We start from the raw sequence: 19867 nt of genomic DNA on the forward strand, positions 1-19867 counted from the left end.
TACAAGTACAAGCACACTGTGTCTGTGCATAAAAACAACAGAGTTTTGGCATTTAAGCAATAGTTTAGAAAATGTATTTTGACTGGAATGAACACAAATTGTACGAAGTATTTGTCAATGGAATTTCATTACATATTGCAAACAATCAAAACATGAGATATGCCGTTGACAGGACATTGAGGAACTCAATCGCATACTGATTATTTACGATAAGATAATATGCCATGTGCTAACAGATTTGCTTTATTATATCGCTTTATTTGCTAATAAGCTAGTATGCGTTGGCGAATTATGTCTTCATCACCGATGTGCTTTTTTAAATTTAACAAATATGACACCATCTTTATGACCTACTTATCCAACGTTATTGCATGTGATACCATTTAAAACGAGCTTACATCGCTTAGTTTTGAAATACAAGAAACTAAACACACATGAATACTATAATGTTGATGTGTTTAACTTCTTCTCTATGTTTATAATAAAAACAATAAAATATTTGAGAAAGAGCTCAGAATGTTAGATAGATAAGCGTAATTAAAGCAACAGGGTTTGCAACTAAATTAAATCAAAATTCGCACGGCCCCTTTTTCTAAATTAGAATTAAATGTCCAAAGATGGACGTCGGGGTTGTTTTCATGTTAATGTTAAGTCATTTTATCACGGTTACTCTACATATCGCCCTCAGATGTCGCTACCTCCTGGTAACCACGTGTCTCCCGTCTGCTTCGTGTCACAGTGATAATAGCTACAGTGATGGCTGTGAGTGCTGCGGCAATGCTGCACCCGGCAACAACGTACGCAGCCTTTGCTTTAGAATCTAGGGAAAAGATAACAAATTATACAAGTTTACTTTAGGATCTAGGGAAAAGATGACAAATTATATAATTTTACTTTAGGATCTAGGGAAAAGGTAACAAAGTATACAATTTTACTTTAGGATCTAGGGAAAATGTAACAAAGTATATAATTTTACTTTAGGATCTAGGGAAAAGGTAACAAAGTATACAATTTTACTTTAGGATCTAGGGAAAATGTAACAAAGTATATAATTTTACTTTAGGATCTAGGGAAAAGGTAACAAAGTATACAATTTTACTTTAGGATCTAGGGAAAATGTAACAAAGTATATAATTTTACTTTAGGATCTAGGGAAAAGGTAACAAATTATACAATTTTACTTTAGGATCTAGGGAAAAGGTAACAAATTATATAATTTTACTTTACGATCTAGGGAAAAGGTGACAAATTATACAATTTTAATTAAGGATTTGGGGAAAATGTGACAAAGCATACATTTTTACTTTAGGATCTAGGGAAAAGGTAACAAATTATATAATTTTACTTTAGGATCTTAGGAAAAGGTGACAAAGCATACAGTTTCACTTTAGGATCTAGGGAAAAATAACAAATTATACAATTTTACTTTAGGATCTAGGGAAAAGGTGACAAAGTATACAATTTTACTTTAGGATTTAGGAAAAAGTAACAGGGTATGCAATGCATACACTAGGATATGTGGTTAAAGTAAAAAGATTCAACTTACATGTATAATGTCTTTAGACGATCCCTTCGTTTCAAAACTTATATTTATCTGAGGACAAAGTATTTCGTTTAAATGTGGATTATCTTTTCACAGACACAAGCCGCTTACTCCTGCACATTTCCGATTCCCAAGGTCTTGTATTTAAGTTGTTAAGATGATTGAGGGGTGAATGCTTACCTCGCTTAGGCTGGAAGGGTCCCTGTGTGACGATATAGGTAGAGGAGAAGGCACCACTCACATCTCTGCGCCCTCTGGCGGGAGTCTGACAGCTCGAGGAACAAGTGGGATCACTCTGCATACAGACCTGCATCTCACAGTGGAGGTACACCTACAGATGGGGTGACAGGAGAGAAAGTTGTGATCTGCAGGGGGTACTGTACATAATGAGAATTAAAAGGTCGAAGATTCGGCCGTCAATTGTAATATTGGACATCGATCTTTACATCACTGAGAGATCGTGGACTTGTAGGTCATAGTTCTGGCTTTTATTATACTTTGGTTATAATTTACATGGGCATATATTTGCTAGATGATTATGACATCGGCATCCTGCTACACACGTTTTAATTAACACACCGCTCGTGTCTATATACAACAGTAGCTCTACGTGAGAGGTAAAGAAAGTTGTCACAGTGCCGCCGAGGACAGACTGCTCTTTATCCCTGGGACTTACCTGTTGTATATCACGTACAAAGTAGAACGCTGGAAATCCAAATAATACTTCAGTGGGGTCGTTGCTAGGATACATGGTCAACTCCTTCATAGCGGGGCAACTGGAATGTACAAGTCGTGAGACACGTGATTTGGAGATGGAATAAGATTTGTAGTGTGCACACGTGTGCTACATCAAATAACTGTTTCATGCACACTGTAAAACATGACGGATTTAACTGTGTAAAGCCACAGGGAGAGCTAGTTAACGGCACCGGCCACAGTGTCATCGTTATGTTAACGTGACTTACTAGGCAGCTGGCATTGTGTGATGCGTTTAAATCAGATTAACAAACGTTTATCTCCACTTAAACACAAACACACAACGCGGGCTTAGAAAAGTTTATTGGTTGATTATTCAATTACACTACACTAAACTAAAACCAAAAACAATTCCCCAAAGCTCAGAGCCGCGTAGCGGTCTTATGGTAACTCAATGCAAAAAACAAAATCCCATATCCAGGGTATGATGTATGACAGTAGAGAGATCAACAACAACAATAGTAAATAAATTAAGAAATCACATTGAAGCAATTGATATGCAGGCACGAAAAACGCTATGACTGGTAGTATGGCATAAAACAAACCCAGCAGGCATAGTCGCGTTGGATCAACGTTGAAAACAGGTTGATACGTTGAATTGCCGTTGATCTACCTAAATTCAAGTAAAATCAACGTTGATCCAGCCACGTCGAAACACCGTCATAATGTGACGTTGACTCAATGTTGTATTTTGGTTAATGACACAACCTTGCAGTTATGGATTGTAATTTAAAATATTAATTATTAAAAACGTGATACTTTGTTTATCAATACTGTAACTAAATTTATCAAAATAATAACAAAATTGTTTTAAAGTAAAAATGACAGTTGTTTTGTGTCTTTAGTTAACTAGTGAATTTTCCTAACTTGTTATTCAGAAATACATTCCAATTAACTGAATTCCCTGCAAGGTCAGCTAACACTAGGATGAATAAGTTGCTGTAAATGTGATGGAGTTTACAGTTCTTGGTAACCTGTTATAGATAGACAAGTTGAGGTGACTGTGACTTTGTTATATATATATATATTATATATATATATATATATATATATATATATATATATATAATCATGTCCTACTGCTAAACACATCCAGGCTAATTTCCCGCTGGGTGGGGTTGATATAACATTGTTTTCTGACGTTGATACAACGTTGTTAGAGAGCTTTCGCACCAGTACGTTTAGGCGAACGACTACGTTTAGGTCATAATATTTTGCTGTCTAGTGACGTGTACACATACGGTTAGAGAGAACATTATCCGCAGCTAGATTGCTACCCGTCAATGAAAAACGGTTTGACAAATCAGCATAATTTTATGAAATCAAGCCTTTCAAAGTTGATCGTTTCTCTGCTAAAATCATATTGGACATTTTATTTTTGCAATATATGTCAAACATGTTGTCTCTGTTATTTGTGTCTATGTTTTTGTTACTATTGAAATATAGGTTATACCCGCAAAAAAGGCATTTTCCACTGACCACAAGGCAGTCAGAAGTGGCCTTCCGCAAGCGTGACTGATTGTATTATAAGACTGTTAGGTCATCATTTTGTGAGCAGTTGTTACGAGTGCACATGCCTTTATAAGTGGTCTGTAGACTAGGCGTCTGCACTTGACGCATAACAAGCAGGATATCCGTAAGGTAAGTGCCGTTTAGTAAGATACTACTAGTAGCTCGATTTTCTCCTTCAGTTGACAGGGCGTCTCCTTGACTTTTATTGCAAATTTTATGAAGCCTTGTTTAGAAAGTCACATGGCGTCCTGTTTTGTGTATTTGAATAAATGAATTATAAATAAAAGTAAGGACAGCACATTAGTAGCTCGATTTTCTCCTTTAGTTGACAGGGCGTCTCCTTGACTTTTAATGCAAATTTTATGAAGCCTTGTTTAGAAAGTCACATGGCGTCCTGTTGTGTGTATTTGAATAAATGAATTATAAATAAAAGTAAAGACGGCACATTTTTCTTTACATGAAATTGTTGCTAATAGCAAATATCGATTAATATTTATTATATCAGTAACAAAAACTGACGCTGCATTTTTCAGCTAAAAAATGCGAAAACATGCAGGCAACTAAGAAGCGCCGTACTGATTCACCAGCAGATTACGTCAGTTACCTGAAAGACAAGTTGGCCTTCGAGAAAGAACGTTTTGAATTAGAAATGAAAGAGCGAGAAGCTCAATTTGAGAAAGACAAACAAATGATGGAGATGGTTACGCATAATCTTTGGTTAAGAAGAAAAGCTGAATTGACATACTAGGCTCTTGCTGCCTACAAGATACACGTGGGCTGAATCTTTGTTAAAACATTAGTTTTTTATTCAAGATTACATTTAAATAAATGTTTGCTTGCGGTATGAATTTTACGTTTTACTCTTTAATTTCCCATACGCACAATGTACACGTGTACAGTTCATGCTAAATAGTCCTCCAAGGTGGGAGGATCTAGTTTAAAGTTCCGACTCATCTGATTGCCCTACACACAGGTATGGCAGTTGACCAGAAGACCACCTACCAAGTACTGCTTGGCTACAGGAGACAACAGAACTTTTTAATTCTTTCAAAAGTCCAGAAAGGCAAAGTTTCACAATAAGTTTCCGAACTCCCACTCGACGCATTCCCGCACAGAGGACATTCTCCTGTTGAATTCTTCTTCTTCGGTACTTAAATTTGCTCCTCTGAAGGGACTCAACAGATACCTTTTAACGGGGTAAGCCGGATCTCCAATGGCGTATGACCTAATTTGACGTCTCTGCATAGGCCTAAGTCTCGGTCACAACTGGCCGCACGGGCTCTTACGGGCTGTTTGCGTCCAAAATTTGCGCAGAATCTCACGTCCCAATCAAGGCCTTCTTACGCAATTTCGAGTTCGCAGACAGCTCGTAAGCACGTACGGAGGATGTTGGACATGTTCAAAAGTTTCTACGAATAGCCTGCGAACAGTCAGGCCGCAAGCGTAACTTGCTCCCCTCGCACGGAGTTAGCAAGAGAGACGCACGTTGTGCAAGACGCACGTCGCAAACAATGAAGGAGCAAGTGCCCATTGCGTGTTGAGTAAGGCGCACGCCCTCACAACTAACGAACAAAGTCGAGAGCACACCGGGAATACGTCGCACGTGCGTCACCCCACGCCTGGTGTATAAAAGGCGTGCTCACGACGAACGCTTGTGTCTTTACATGAACATCGACTATGTAACGTGTACAGCAATTTTCAAAAATTTCAATTTCTTGCTCAATTTTGTATCTAATATGCCTCCAAAAGGCAAGAGAAAGAAAATTACATAGTAGAAAAAAGAGAGGAGGAAGAAGAAAGAAGAGAAGAACAGGAAGCAAAACTGACGAACGCCGTCAGTACGTCACCACAAACGTGTGAGGCAAATGTGAAGCAAAACTGACGCAAAAGGGCACTTCTTTCGCCTCGCGTTGCATTCCCTTCGTAAGTGGTGAGTGTGTGCCACGTACACAGGAAGCAAGACAAACTCAAAATAAGAGTACAATTTCCACGACCATCGCTCCTTACAATTAGCGTCCCTGCCTGAAAGGACATCTCATGGGGCCTTGCGACTCGCAAGGCAGACTTTCCTCTACCTCTACGACCTTCACGGCCTCCGCAACACCCAAAAATCGCAGGGGACCTACGATCCTGAAATTTGTGCGTCCGGTTGTGACCGAGGCTTTACAGCATGTGAAACATGTATCAGCCTACTGTTCGATTCGACTATCCGTAAAGGCTAACCGGGTCTTTCTGCGAAATCACGAAAAAAATAAACGTTGGTCATTTTACGGTTACGGATAGCTAAATGTAGTCGGTCGCCTAAACGTGCAGGTGCGAAAGCTCTCTGTTATCTGAGGTTGGGACAACTTTTAAATCCAACGTTTATCCAATGTCTTCTCAGCGTTATGGTTCAACGTTGTTTCAACGTTAAAAAAACATAATTTGCCCGCTGGGAAGTAACTGCACAGAGCATATTTCCCACAATTGCACATACGCATATAAATAATATTAATACTATATATCTCCACATAAATCAATTGAAAATAACACTGAAACAACGGCTGAGCCGTGCATCCAATATTACAAAACGGTTTCTGTTGATCGGTTTTGTCTTATAACTACCTGTGTATTATAGCTGAAATAATGAAAGCCTGGCCACTGAACCACCCATTTCAAGAAGTATCAGTCTCTTATACCGAGAAATAGAGCATTTGTATCGATAACTACGGTTCATCTGGATTATAGTTCAACCGTTATAGCTAAAATTAAAGGGATAATAAGTCTTTGTTTTGGCCAAAAAAGGAATTTTCCTGGAGTAAACAACAATTTTCCAATACTTATCAATGGTTAATGAATCCATTTTTACATTCAAAGTTAGTCCCTGGTTTTTTTTTCTAAAAAGTTTGGTTTTTTGTTAAAATCTCTTAAGAGATTATAACAGAGTACAGCCATCAATGGAAGTCACGTGATCTGAAGACAAGCTCAGATATCAGAATAATAGCTATAACTGCTGTTTTTGAGGTAAAACAGAATATATTATATTTCTATGAGTTGTTCACAATGTTTTTATTGTGAAATAAAGATATCATACGAAGAGTTATTATCCCTTTAAGGTATCAGGTCGCTTTTTAAGCTTTCAATAATGACGTCTATGGCATCTGTATGCTTAATGGTCTCAGTAAAAATGCCTTGCAAGTCAAAAGCATGCGATATTTTTCAAGTGTTACCCGTTGTCAATAAGTTTCACGGCTTCAGATGAAAACGGACTTAGAGAACTTGTTGCTTTACAACTGTCTGCCCTCAGCGCCATGCCGGACATGTTAGCTGCAGCCAGCCTCACGCCCAGACGGATGTATATCTGGTCCTTCAGGTCCACGGACAGCGGGTAGTCGTCCGGCTGGTACGGTACTTTAAACTGGACGCCATGGTACTGCTCCAGACTAAACGTCAGATGACCTGTCCAGAGAAAAAAAAAACGTCAACTCACACTAAGTGTAAATGTGTCAACACAGGAATTTATTCTGTTATCTACATAGTAGACTGAACGCCATATGACCTGTCAAGAGAAAAAAACGTGAACTCACACTAAGTGTAAATGTATCAACCCAGGAATTAAACCTGTTATCTACGTAGCAGACTGAACGCCATATGACCTGTCAAGAAAAAAAACGTCAACTCACACTAAGTGTAAATGTATCAACCCAGGAATTAAACCTGTTATCTACGTAGTAGACTGAACGCCATATGACCTGTCAAGAAAAAAAACGTCAACTCACACTAAGTGTAAGTTTATCAACCCAGGAATTAAACATGTTGTTTAAATACTGGGGATACTTGTTTGTTTGAGAATGCAAAGAAAACCTGTTTTAACCAAAGGTGCGGTTAAGGCCCCTCAGACTGCCCACCCTGGCAGTAACAGTAAGAAGCGGAGTCATGACGCATTGTCGTCAGACTCGGATGAGGACGACTGCGATGCAGAGGACTTGTTTGAAAAAGCTAGCAAAACAGAGTCTAATGAAAAAGTAGACTCTTTTTTAGATATCATTGATGAAGACCTCGATGACGATGAGGCTCGGGGCCCTGAAATCAGGGAAAAAATTAGCTAGCATTATTAACAAAAAAAAAAAAAATCACAAACCTCTGTCAAAAGATTTAACCAAGAAACTGTATGAGCATCACTTACGACCAAAAAATTGTGATGCCATGTTGGTCCCCTTGGTGTACAAACAAATCTGGAGTAATGCCAGTAAAGAGTTGAAGGCGAAGGATGCCAGGATGTGTGACATCCAGAGGGCTATCGTCAAAGCGTGTGGCATCTTCGCAAGTGTAGCTGATAAACTCCTGGATAAAAATGACAGGAAAACGGCCAAAGATGCCTGTGACGGCATTGCCTTGCTGGGATCAGCACATTTGTAGCCGTGTATGACTCGTATGAGGAGGAAACAGTCCCTTAAACCAGCAGCTGGGATCAGCTCATTTGGAGCTGTGTATGAGGAGGAAACAGTCCCTTAAACCAGCAGCTGGGATCAGCTCATTTGGGACTGTGTATGAGGAGGAAACAGTCCCTTAAACCATAGCTGGGATCAGCACATTTGGAGCTGTGTATGAGGAGGAAACAGTCCCTTAAACCAGCAGCTGGGATCAGCTCATTTGGAGCTGTGTATGAGGAGGAAACAGTCCCTTAAACCAGCAGCTGGGATCAGCCCATTTGCAGCCGTGTATGAGGAGGAAACAGTCCCTTAAACCAGCAGCTGGGATCAGCCCATTTGCAGCCGTGTATGAGGAGGAAACAGTCCCTTAAACCATAGCTGGGATCAGCACATTTGTAGCCGTGTATGAGGAGGAAACAGTCCCTTAAACCAGCAGCTGGGATCAGCACATTTGTAGCCGTGTATGAGGAGGAAACAGTCCCTTAAACCAGCAGCTGGGATCAGCACATTTGTAGCCGTGTATGAGGAGGAAACAGTCCCTTAAACCAGCAGCTGGGATCAGCACATTTGTAGCCGTGTATGAGGAGGAAACAGTCCCTTAAACCATAGCTGGGATCAGCACATTTGGAGCTGTGTATGAGGAGGAAACAGTCCCTTAAACCAGCAGCTGGAATCAGCACATTTGGAGCTGTGTATGAGGAGGAAACAGTCCCTTAAACCAGCAGCTGGGATCAGCCCATTTGCAGCTGTGTATGAGGAGGAAACAGTCCTTTAAACCATAGCTGGGATCAGCACATTTGGAGCTGTGTATGAGGAGGAAACAGTCCCTTAAACCAGCAGCTGGGATCAGCACATTTGTAGCCGTGTATGAGGAGGAAACAGTCCCTTAAACCAGCAGCTGGGATCAGCACATTTGTAGCCGTGTATGAGGAGGAAACAGTCCCTTAAACCAGCAGCTGGGATCAGCACATTTGTAGCCGTGTATGAGGAGGAAACAGTCCCTTAAACCAGCAGCTGGGATCAGCCCATTTGCAGCCGTGTATGAGGAGGAAACAGTCCCTTAAACCATAGCTGGGATCAGCCCATTTGCAGCCGTGTATGAGGAGGAAACAGTCCCTTAAACCATAGCTGGGATCAGCACATTTGGAGCCGTGTATGAGGAGGAAACAGTCCCTTAAACAAGCAGCTGGAATCAGCACATTTGGAGCTGTGTATGAGGAGGAAACAGTCCCTTAAACCAGCAGCTGGGATCAGGTCATTTTGAGCTGTATATGAGGAGGAAACAGTCCCTAAAACCAGCAACTGGGATCAGCACATTTGGAGCTGTGTATGAGGAGGAAACAGTCCCTTAAACCAGCAGTTAATAAGGAGTATGTCACTCTGTGCGAAGACAATCATGCTCCATCACAACACTTGTTTGGTGACAATTTGCCACAAGACATGAGGTTGGCTAAATAGAAACATCAACTTACCAAGTTAAAAAAAAAAAAGGCTACGGCCCCTACAAGGGGCGGAGACAAGTGGGGAAATACAAATACTATCCAAAGAAAAAGAAGGGAGAGGAGAAACACTAAATGCTCCTGGGCCCCCTGATTCTGAGGTGAGACATCTTTTTAACTCTGCGCTGTTTGCTGATACTGAAGATAAGTTAAAGTCCTCGCATCATTACCTAACTGAGAGAAGTAAACATTTCACAGGTGGTCAACTTTCACAATTTGTTGGTGAATGGCGAATAATTACCTAAGACAGAGAAATCCTTAATATGGTTTCCGGATATAAAATAGAATTTGAGGAATTACCAGTGCAAAAGTTGGTTCCAAAACCTATAAAATTCACTGATGCTGAAATTGAAGTTATTGACAGTGAAATTGACACTTAGTTAAAAAAGAGGGTGATTGCAGAAATTCAACATGAACCTGGAGAATTTATTTCTAATATATTTCTCAGGAAAAAGAAAGATATGGAAATAGTTATAGAATGATTCTGAATTTAAGTCATCTCAACAAGTATGTTAAATACCGACATTTCAAATAGGACACATGTACACTCATTACTGCAATTAGAATGATACGGACTCACTGTTTTATGGGATCTATTGATCTCAAAGATGCTTACTATTCTCTTAAAATTGCAGAAGAACATCAAAAATACTTTAAATTTTTCTGGAGAGGCAAATTGATGAAATTTCTTACTGCGGCACAAGGTCTTGCATGTGTACCAAGAGTGTCAAGTTGTTTATTCAGAATTAGAAAGAGAGGATTTCTCTCAGTTGGGTATATTAATGACTCATATTTACACGGAGACACTTTTGAGGAGTGCCTGGATAACATTTAATGTACACTAAACATAAATTAGGATTTATTGTGCACCCTGAGAAATCTGTATTTTTTTTCCAAAAAATCACATTAATTTTGTTGGATTTACTTTGGATTCCACATCCATGTCTATCTCACTAACTACCGAGAAAGCTGACAAAATGTGCAAAGTTTGGACAGCTTTGCTAAACAATAAGTCACCTAGTATCAGGGAAGTTGCACAGGCAGTGGGGCTCATGGTTTCCTGTTTTAATGCAGTGTCTATGACCCCATTCCCAGAGTTTAGATCGATCCAACTAGATCGACCTAACTTCCTGGGGGTTCACGCTAAATAGCTGTCAGCCGAGCGGGCACGAAAGTTAATTACCCCCTTACAGCTTGTAGTAGCCGGAACGGACATTTAAGCCGGATTATCTGACAGTAATCTAGTGAGACTCCCCACGGGGATAGATCGATCTAAAATCTTTGGGAATGCACCCTACGGGACCTCTGTTCTACAGACAGCTGGAGTTAGAGAAGGCGGCAGCTCTTCAAAATGCTCGAGGTGACTATGATGCATTAATGCACTTGTCAGTTAGATCAGTTAAAGATCTGAAAAGGTGGTGTGAAAATATACACCAGTCACAAAAGCCAATTAACAGACCTCCGCCTCACTGCACACTGGAAACTGATGCCAGTGACAAAGGATGCGGCTGTCATCACGTTTAATCTGGCATGTCAACTGGGGGGCCCTTCTGATCATTTGAAACTGGACATATAAACAAACTGGAATTGTTGGCTTGCTTTCTTTCACTACAAGCCACTTGTAAACATATGGAAAATGTTCACATTAAATTAATGATGGACAACAGCACTGCGGTGGCCTATGTGAGAAAAATGGTGGAAATCATTCCCTTGAATGCCATTTTAATAGCCCGTGAAATTTGGCAATGGGTAATGAGCAGAAAAATCTGGTTAAGGTGGCAATGTACCCAAATATGGCTAAAAATCGTCATTTTGGGTTTTTTTATGTCTAATTATTGGTTAAATGTGTATCTAACGTTTAACAGAATAAGATTTTTACATTTTGAACAAGAAATATGTTTTTTTCTGAGGATTTTGATGCTGCACACATCGGCACCGGTGGCCTGGTCTATGCCCCGCCTTCGTTGTCAAGGGCCGTTGGCATGGGTAAACTCGGTGGGCAGACCTTAGCAGCATCAGCACGACTAGAGAAACAATAGAGCAGGGATGCGCCATACCCCCTTGGTCATAAAAAGCGATCGGCAAAACATTGCCTATTGTTCCGCTTAAGAAGTTTTGATAGTTGCTCTTGATTATGATCAGCGCTAAGGCCCCTATTTCACACAGACCACGAATCCCACAAATCGCCAGGAATTGACAAATTTCAGGATTTGTGAGATTTTGCCAATTTTCTGGTCTAATTCGACACGATCACGATTAAGTTACGATACAGGTGCGATAGTGGTACGAATATTCGTGGGATTCGGCTGGAATCGCACGAATATTGTCCAGAAATTCACTACGATTTTTTGGAATCGGGAGTTCGTGGCCAAAACTTTGAACAGCTCCAAAATTTTGCCAAGAATTCCCGATTGATCAAGAATTGCAAGAACTGACTACGATTATATACGAATCTGTTAAGAACTTCACGAACTGATTACGATTCAACCACGAATCCTGAAATTTTCAATTCCTGGCGATTCGTGGGATTCGTGGTCTGTGTGAAATAGGGGAATCAAATTTTTTGCCACCAATTCCTGTTGGTCAAGAAGTGCAAGAACTGACTACGAATATATACGAATCTGTTTAGAACTTCACGAACTGATTAGGATTCAACCACGAATTGTGAAATTTGTCAATTCATGGCCATTCGTGGGATTCGTGGTCTGTGTGAAATAGAGGCATTAGGATAATCTTTTCCGACACATTGGATTTGCTTGAAATACGCGTTCTCCCTTGAACTTTTCCTGACTCACCCAACTTTGGACATTTCCTCTAACAAAGCCTTTCTGGTTGCATCTATTTCTTGTTTTTGATGGTCCGATCAGCGTCCTGTAATGCCCCTATTTAAGACAGACCACGAATCCCACGAATCGCCAGGAATTGACAAATTTAAGGATTCGTGAGGATTCGTGAGATTTTGCAAATTTTCTGGCCTAATTCGACACGCTCTACGATTCAGTTACGACACAGGTGCGATAGTGTTACGAATATTCGTGGGATTCGGCTGGACGTAATTTCACGTTTTTATAGATAAAATCAACAATAAGTCTCTAAAGAAAAATCCCTGACTCCCTTTTGTAGTACTTTGTTCAAGTGTTATAATACCATTGAAAGCATGTTTATAGCTGACCTTTTTGCATCAAGGCTTAATAAACAACTTCCAAATTGTTTCGTGGAAACCACAACCTAATGCTTTGTTTGTTGATGCCTTCAGTCAAAGCTGGCAGAGATTAAACTTTTACGCTTTTCCTTGTTTTAGTCTATTGCCTCAAGTTTTACAACAGATCGAGGACAATCAAGCAACAGGGATCCTAATTGTACCGTATTGGACAACCCAGACCTGGTTCCCGAGTCTGCTGAGGTTATAAATAGACACTCCTGTTGTCATTCCAAAACAAGAAAATGTTGTTAATGCCTGGACAAATAGAGGCAGTGCACACACTGCTCCAAAAACTTAGTCTGCTGGTACCCTCTACCAGGGCGACTGATAGATTTTTACAGATATTCACAGATATGTCTCTAGCTAGATAGATGGTCATTTTGAGTTGAAGTCACCCTGTTGAGGAATCCCATGTGGAAACAATTATCTCTGTACGCACGCCAAAGGCTTTGTACTTGCTCTGCATGAGCTGAGCTTCACAACGATGTGATAGCTGCTCGTTACGCAACCAGTCTATGGCTTTTTTTTATCTGTCACAGAAGAGCAAGTGATAGAAGTCAGAGCAATTAACTGTCTTGATTGCTGTCAAGCAGACTTAGACTGGACCTGCTAAGTGGCAGTGCCTGAGCAGTTATGCAAACAATTACCAGCCATGTAATCAGTCTTGAGATTCCTCAACAGGGTGACTTCAGCCCAAAATGACCATCTATCTAGCTAGAGACATATCTGTGAATATCTGTAAAAATCTATCAGTCGCCCTGGTAGAGGGTAGTCTGCTGGTATGTCACTGCTCCGGGAATCTCTTGAAAAGAAAGGCTTTTCAGAACATGTTTAAAAACTCATGTTATCCAGCTGGAGAAAGTCCACAGCGAAACAATACAGCACTTACTTGTCCAAGTGGAGAAAATTTTGCCATCAACGAATGTCAATCCCCATGCACCGCTTATTGGGGAGATATTAGATTTCCTAGCTTACCTTTATGAACAAGGTCTGGGCTATAGTGCTATAAATACTGCTAGGAGTGCTCTGTCAGCATTAATTGGAAAGGTTGAAAACATACCAATTAGTGACCACCCGGATATCTGCAGGCTAATTAAAGGAGTCTATCAACACGCTACAGCCAGGGACGTTAAAGTTGTGTTAGATTACTTAAAAATATACCAACTGATAACATAAATTTCAAGTCACTGGCTTATTAAGTTACAATGTTACTGGCTTTACTCACAGGACAACGTCTTCAGACCCTTCAGGCTTTAAAAGCGTCCAACTCCCTCTTTGCATTTACTGAGGATGGTTGCATTTTTGACACAACCACTGAAAACTAGCAAACCTGGGAAACATTTAGCATTAATTCAGTTGAAAAAAATATGCAATTAAGGACCTTCGTATTATTGAACATTTAAAACTGTACATAGACAAATCTTCTAGTATCCGCAATGCTAACGAACAGTTATTATTAAGTGTAAACTAGAGGATCAGAGAGGCGATACCGTCTCCGGAAATTGTACCACCAGCTGGAGTAAGCGCATTTGTATTAGCCCCCCCCCCCAAAAAAAAGGGACACCACCACCAGTCTTGTGCTTGACAAGCTCTATAAAATACAATCATCAAGAGTTCTCAAAATATGCAAATATATATAACTAAAAATGGTACAATCAAGCAGATTTTCAACTTGACCTGTATTTTCCTAACATTGATCACTCCTGTGATTTTCTAGACAAGACAATAGGTCAAAGGTCAATTTCAATGTCACAGTATATGACTTCCTATTCAAGTTCAATAGTAACCATGGGCATTTCTTTGCCAGTTTTTGAGATATAAGGGAAAGAAAATTTGCAAAATTCAGTTCATGGTGAAAATTACGTCAAAGGTCAATTTCAGGGTCACAGTTATATTGCCAGTATATGACTTCCTATTCAAGTTCAATAGTAACTATGGGCTTATCTCTGCCAGTTTTAAAGGTATAAGCATTAAAAAAGTTGCAAAGTTCAGTTTATGGTGAAAAGTAGGTCAGAGGTCAATTTTCAGGTCCCAGTTAGATTGCCAGTATATGACTTCCTATTCGAGTTCAATAGTAACTATGGGCGTATCTCTGCCAGTTTTGGAGATAAAAGGGGACGAAAATTTGCAAAGTTCAGTTAATGGTGAAAAGTAGGTCTAAGGTCACAGTTAAATTGCTTCCTATGACTTCCTATTCAAATTCCATAGTAACTATGGACGTGTCTTTGCCATTTTTGAAAGTATAAGCATAAAAAAGTTGCAAAGTTCAGTTTATGGTGAAAAGTAGGTCAAAGGTCAATTTTAAGGTCACAGTTAGATTGCCAGCATATGACTTCCTGTTCAAGCTCAATAGTAACTATGGGCGTTCTTTGCCAGTTTTGGAGATATAAGGGACTAAATGTTACAGTTTTGAAATTACAATAATGTGCCCTAAGTTTGCTACAAAAGAAATTAATTGAAATAAAGAAAAGGTCATTTTGGTTGAAATTCTTGAAACTGGAGGTGCTCAGAAGTTCCAGATGTTCAAATTTCATGAAATAATGTCATTTTTGACCAGAAGTTGTCTGCCTCGCCGAGCCTTATGTTATTTTTTCCAGAGGTTCAAAATGTATTATATATTACCGTATCGCACATTTTGCTTTCACCACCACAATGTACTTTTTGATACAGCATAATTCATAAACCGTATGGAAATAAAAAAACGGAGACCACTCTCAGTGTTGGGCTTTGCATGCTCTACAAAATGCAAAAAAAGAATAGGTCTCTAGCATTAACGGTTCCCGAATTAGAGACAGTTTTCAGTGTCGGTATCTTATGGCGAGTTTATTCTTACATCTTAGATACATTAGTTTTGACTTGATCAGGTTTATTCTGTTCATTAAATGCTATTACTGAACCTATGTGTTTCTACGTAGGTGTTTCCTTTTCTGGGCTTTCATTGCCTCAGGCTTAAAAGTCTCATGTTATTCCTGAGTGACTGACGTGTGAGGTAGAATTGCAAATTAAACGAGACTTAATTACCTGTAAGTTGAAGTTTAATTTAGATTCTACCGAACATCAGTCAGGAACGGAAGAGTTACATGCCCACCCTTGTTCCCGCGACCTAAATATGGCAGACGTACATGAAAGGAAAACCGGTAGAATCTAAATCAAACTTCAACTTACAGGTAAGTCACATTTAATTTCCAATCATAAGGCTCATAGCCACCTATGGACCGAAGACGCACTTATCCCTGGATGGGTATATTTATTAGTTCAATGAAGGTGATTAGTTGTAATTATAAGGGCTCATAGCCACCTTTGGACCGAAGACGCATTTATCCCCGGATGGGTATATTTATCAGTTCAATGATCACATTTTTCAATAACAAAACTGCACAACTGGTCAAAAGTTGTAAATCATAAAAAAAGCTTACCAAACCCATGCTCCAGAACATTCAGCGTTCGGAAATGTGGCTTGTAAGAGATGGACAGGAGTTCCTTGCGGTCATATTTGCACACCACGGGCACCGTGTTGACGTAATTTTCAAAGGACACGGACACCTGTTGCTGGGCAATGGAGCTGCTCTTGATAAAAATATCATTTTCGTACACAACAAAATCTTTGGTCAACCGAGCTGAAGTGCCGCACGTGTCGGGGCTGAAGGTGAACAAGATGTGGCTTGAATTGTCCTTCCCGGTACATTGTGGGTCTCGGAGATGGGCGACAAGGTTAATGTCACCTCCCAATGGGCCAACGACATCGCGCGCAATGGCAACCATTATGGCATTTGCACCGCAGTCGATTCTGTTGTCACTGGTTGACACATAAGGAGCTGTTGTTTGCTCCAAATGATGCGTTTTGTCGGAAATAATAGTAGTTGTCTTCACCTTTGTAAGTGTCGTGCTTGTAGATTCTGGAAAATAAACGTAACACATAGAAATTTCAAGTGCCCGAAATAATCGGAACAAGTCATTGGCCATGCTAATTAAGGTTTCGGCAATATTAATTCAGGTTTTTGGTGCATGATAAAAGGATATAAGCGGGTTTCCGGTTAAAAGCTCCAGCGTTCACAAAGGATACAAGTGGCTTTCTGTCTCAAAGCCCAGCGTTCACAAAGGATACAAGTGGCTTTCTGTCTCAAAGCCCAGCGATTACAAGGGATACAAGTGGCTTTCTGTCTCCTCCTCAGGACTGGACATCTACAGCTATGGCTGTGGTACAGTGTCATCTCCTCATCAGTCCTTGAACCACGTCTGTGTATAGCCAGCTGTGATACAGTGTCATCTCCTCATCAGTCCTTGAACCATGTCTGTGTATAGCCTGGAGCTGTGATACAGTGTCATCTCCTCATCAGTCCTTGAACCATGTCTGTGTATAGCCAGGAGCTGTGATACAGTGTCATCTCCTCATCAGTCCTTGAACCATGTCTGTGTATAGCCAGCTGTGATAATAATAATAATAATAATAATAATAATATTTATTTCTTAAAACCGCACTACACTAGCGTCTCAGTGCTGTTTACAGGTAAAATTATTAGGATTACAACTTATTATATATATAATAAAAGCTAAGGTAAAAAAAAAAAAAATAATAATAATAATAATAATTAAAATAATTAAAACTGGTTAAAATAGTAATGGTCTGAACAATGAAACTTTTTTTTTCTGATAAAATGAGAAGATATTAATTGAAATACTGTGCAAATAAGAATGTTTTTAAATCTTTTTTAAAAACCTCAACACTGTCAATAGTCCGAATGTGTGAGGGTAATTGATTCCATAAAATTGGTGCTGAAATTGAAAATGCCCTGTGGCCGTAGGTTTTGGTTGTTTTTTTATTATCATTTCTGATAAAACAAGGAGTGGAGGTGGATCTGGTAGACCTGGTGAGACTGGGTGTACTTGGATGTAGCATCGAGTTAAAATATGAGGGGCATTCAAAGTACAGTGTCATCTCCTCATCAGTCCTTGAACCATGTCTGTGTATAGCCAGCTGTGATACAGTGTCATCTCCTCATCAGTCCTTGAACCATGTCTGTGTATAGCCTGGAGCTGTGATACAGTGTCATCTCCTCATCAGTCCTTGAACCATGTCTGTGTATAGCCAGGAGCTGTGATACAGTGTCATCTCCTCATCAGTCCTTGAACCATGTCTGTGTATAGCCAGCTGTGATACAGTGTCATCTCCTCATCAGTCCTTGAACCATGTCTGTGTATAGCCTGGACCTTTGATACAGTGTCATCTCCTCATCAGTCCTTGAACCATGTCTGTGTATAGCCAGCTGTGATACAGTGAGATTGTGTTGATTTCCTATGACTTGCAACGCATTGATTGAAACGTTTAAAATCCATGTAGCATAAAGTCCATTTGTTCCAGACAGTTTTGGTATTAAAAGCCAAAACACGAGTTAATCTCCAAGCGTGTTTTCCTCTCTAACTGTAGAACAGTTCACTGCCAGCTAGTGGGAGAAACATTCAAGATTCATTTGCCTATTTTGGCACGATAAGCATGATGGTTAGTGAAACTTTATCTTTTCGGCGAAGTGACCTCATTCGATTACCGCGTAATCTAAAGTTATCCTATACTTTGTTGATTCATAGCCCGGTTTTCATAACAGAAAGACGTCTTATCTATAACATTAAATGAAGAAGTAGATAAAGTAGTCAGCGAAGCTGGTAAATAAGTAGAAAATTGGCTAACTTCTGTGTACTGTACGGGTAAATGCACGTGGTTTGAACGTCGTAAAATTCATCTCTGGTGATTTTGGAACTTAGAGTTCCATAGATATTAAATAGCTACGAGGATTTTACTTATGATTATTATACGGATGTGGGTGGGTGGATGTTATTTATGGAGTGGTAGGGCCTATGATTATCATTTTGATTTTGTGAATCTGTCTACAATTATATAGTTTTTATTCTAATTCATATACATATGCTAGTCTGATCTCAAAATAATCAACTGTCTTACGGACAGTGCTGTTAGGCCTACATTGTTCGGCATACGTTTTGGAAATTTTCAATTATTAGAATATTGCGTATACTGTTACAACCCACTATAACTAACGCAACTTGTACGAAGAGCTATGAAGTTAAGTTGCCGCAGTCACTTCAAGGATGTACTGTGAAATGAATATTTGTATGAAGAGCTATCAAGTTAAAGTTGCCGCAGTCACTTCAAGGATGTACTTTGAAATGAATATTTGTATGAAGAGCTATGAAGTTAGGGCTTCGTTCACATGGAAAGTCTATTTTCTAAAAATCTATTTTCTATTCGCGGTATCTTATGATCACGGTCTATGCCCTGAATATCCCGAGGAGTAATTACTGGCAGCGCGAGCCAGTTACTTATACAAAGCTGTAATTTATTCTCGGCTGTGCTTGCATTCTATAAAATCTAATTCTCCGTTGCCGCATCGCTTGCCATCGGATCAATGACGGTTGCACTCGTATCTGTCGTGTGTATAGCTTCTTCATCTTCTTCGTCTTGTTGTTGCACAAAATCGACAAACACATTTTTCAAAGCAACCGCGACCGCAATTAACTATCTAACTTCCTACTGCGCATGCGTCAAGGTATCAGAATCTCATCCGAGCACAGCCACGAATTAATTACAGCTTTGGAAGTAACTGGCTTGCGCTGCCAGTAATTACGCCGCGGGATATTCAGGGCACAGACCGTGATCATAAGATATACCGCGAATAGAAAATAGATTTTTAGAAAATAGACTTTACATGTGAACCACAGTTGGTCTTGGTACAAAGACCATCATTGCACCTGTGATTGTTATCATCCAGGTACCAGCGGCTTTAATAGGAAATATATCACCAGGCGCACATTTCACACACAGATAAATAATCAATGAATGCATTTCTTTCTACACCGAAGCATTTCATTGCAATGCATAACCTCAGACTTGCTACTAATCTATGTGACAGGTGTCATCGGGAGCAGTGTTCAG

At 39.8% G+C, this 19867-nt stretch overlaps 1 protein-coding gene across 2 annotated transcripts; it reads right to left on the minus strand.

The window, feature by feature from the left end:
- Positions 1 to 237: 237 nt before the first annotated feature.
- Positions 238 to 18435, minus strand: LOC106168071 (ZP domain-containing protein). Of its 2 annotated transcripts, none has more exons than XM_087010966.1 (6): positions 17790 to 18435; positions 16341 to 17348; positions 7021 to 7249; positions 2220 to 2319; positions 1724 to 1874; positions 238 to 820 (listed from the first exon to the last, which is right to left on the minus strand). In XM_087010966.1, the coding sequence occupies exons 2-6, from the start codon at positions 16885 to 16887 to the stop codon at positions 672 to 674; spliced, it is 1176 nt and encodes a 391-aa protein (XP_086867092.1). In that variant the 5' UTR covers positions 16888 to 17348; positions 17790 to 18435; the 3' UTR covers positions 238 to 671. The 2 variants fall into 2 exon arrangements, with proteins under 2 accessions (XP_086867092.1, XP_086867091.1); XM_087010965.1 differs by having other exon boundaries at positions 17642 to 18435.
- Positions 18436 to 19867: the final 1432 nt, after the last annotated feature.

Source organism: Lingula anatina, chromosome 4, assembly GCF_051362555.1.
Source record: "Lingula anatina isolate TDL-2025a chromosome 4, LinAna3.0, whole genome shotgun sequence".
Lineage (NCBI taxonomy): Eukaryota > Metazoa > Brachiopoda > Lingulata > Lingulida > Lingulidae > Lingula > Lingula anatina.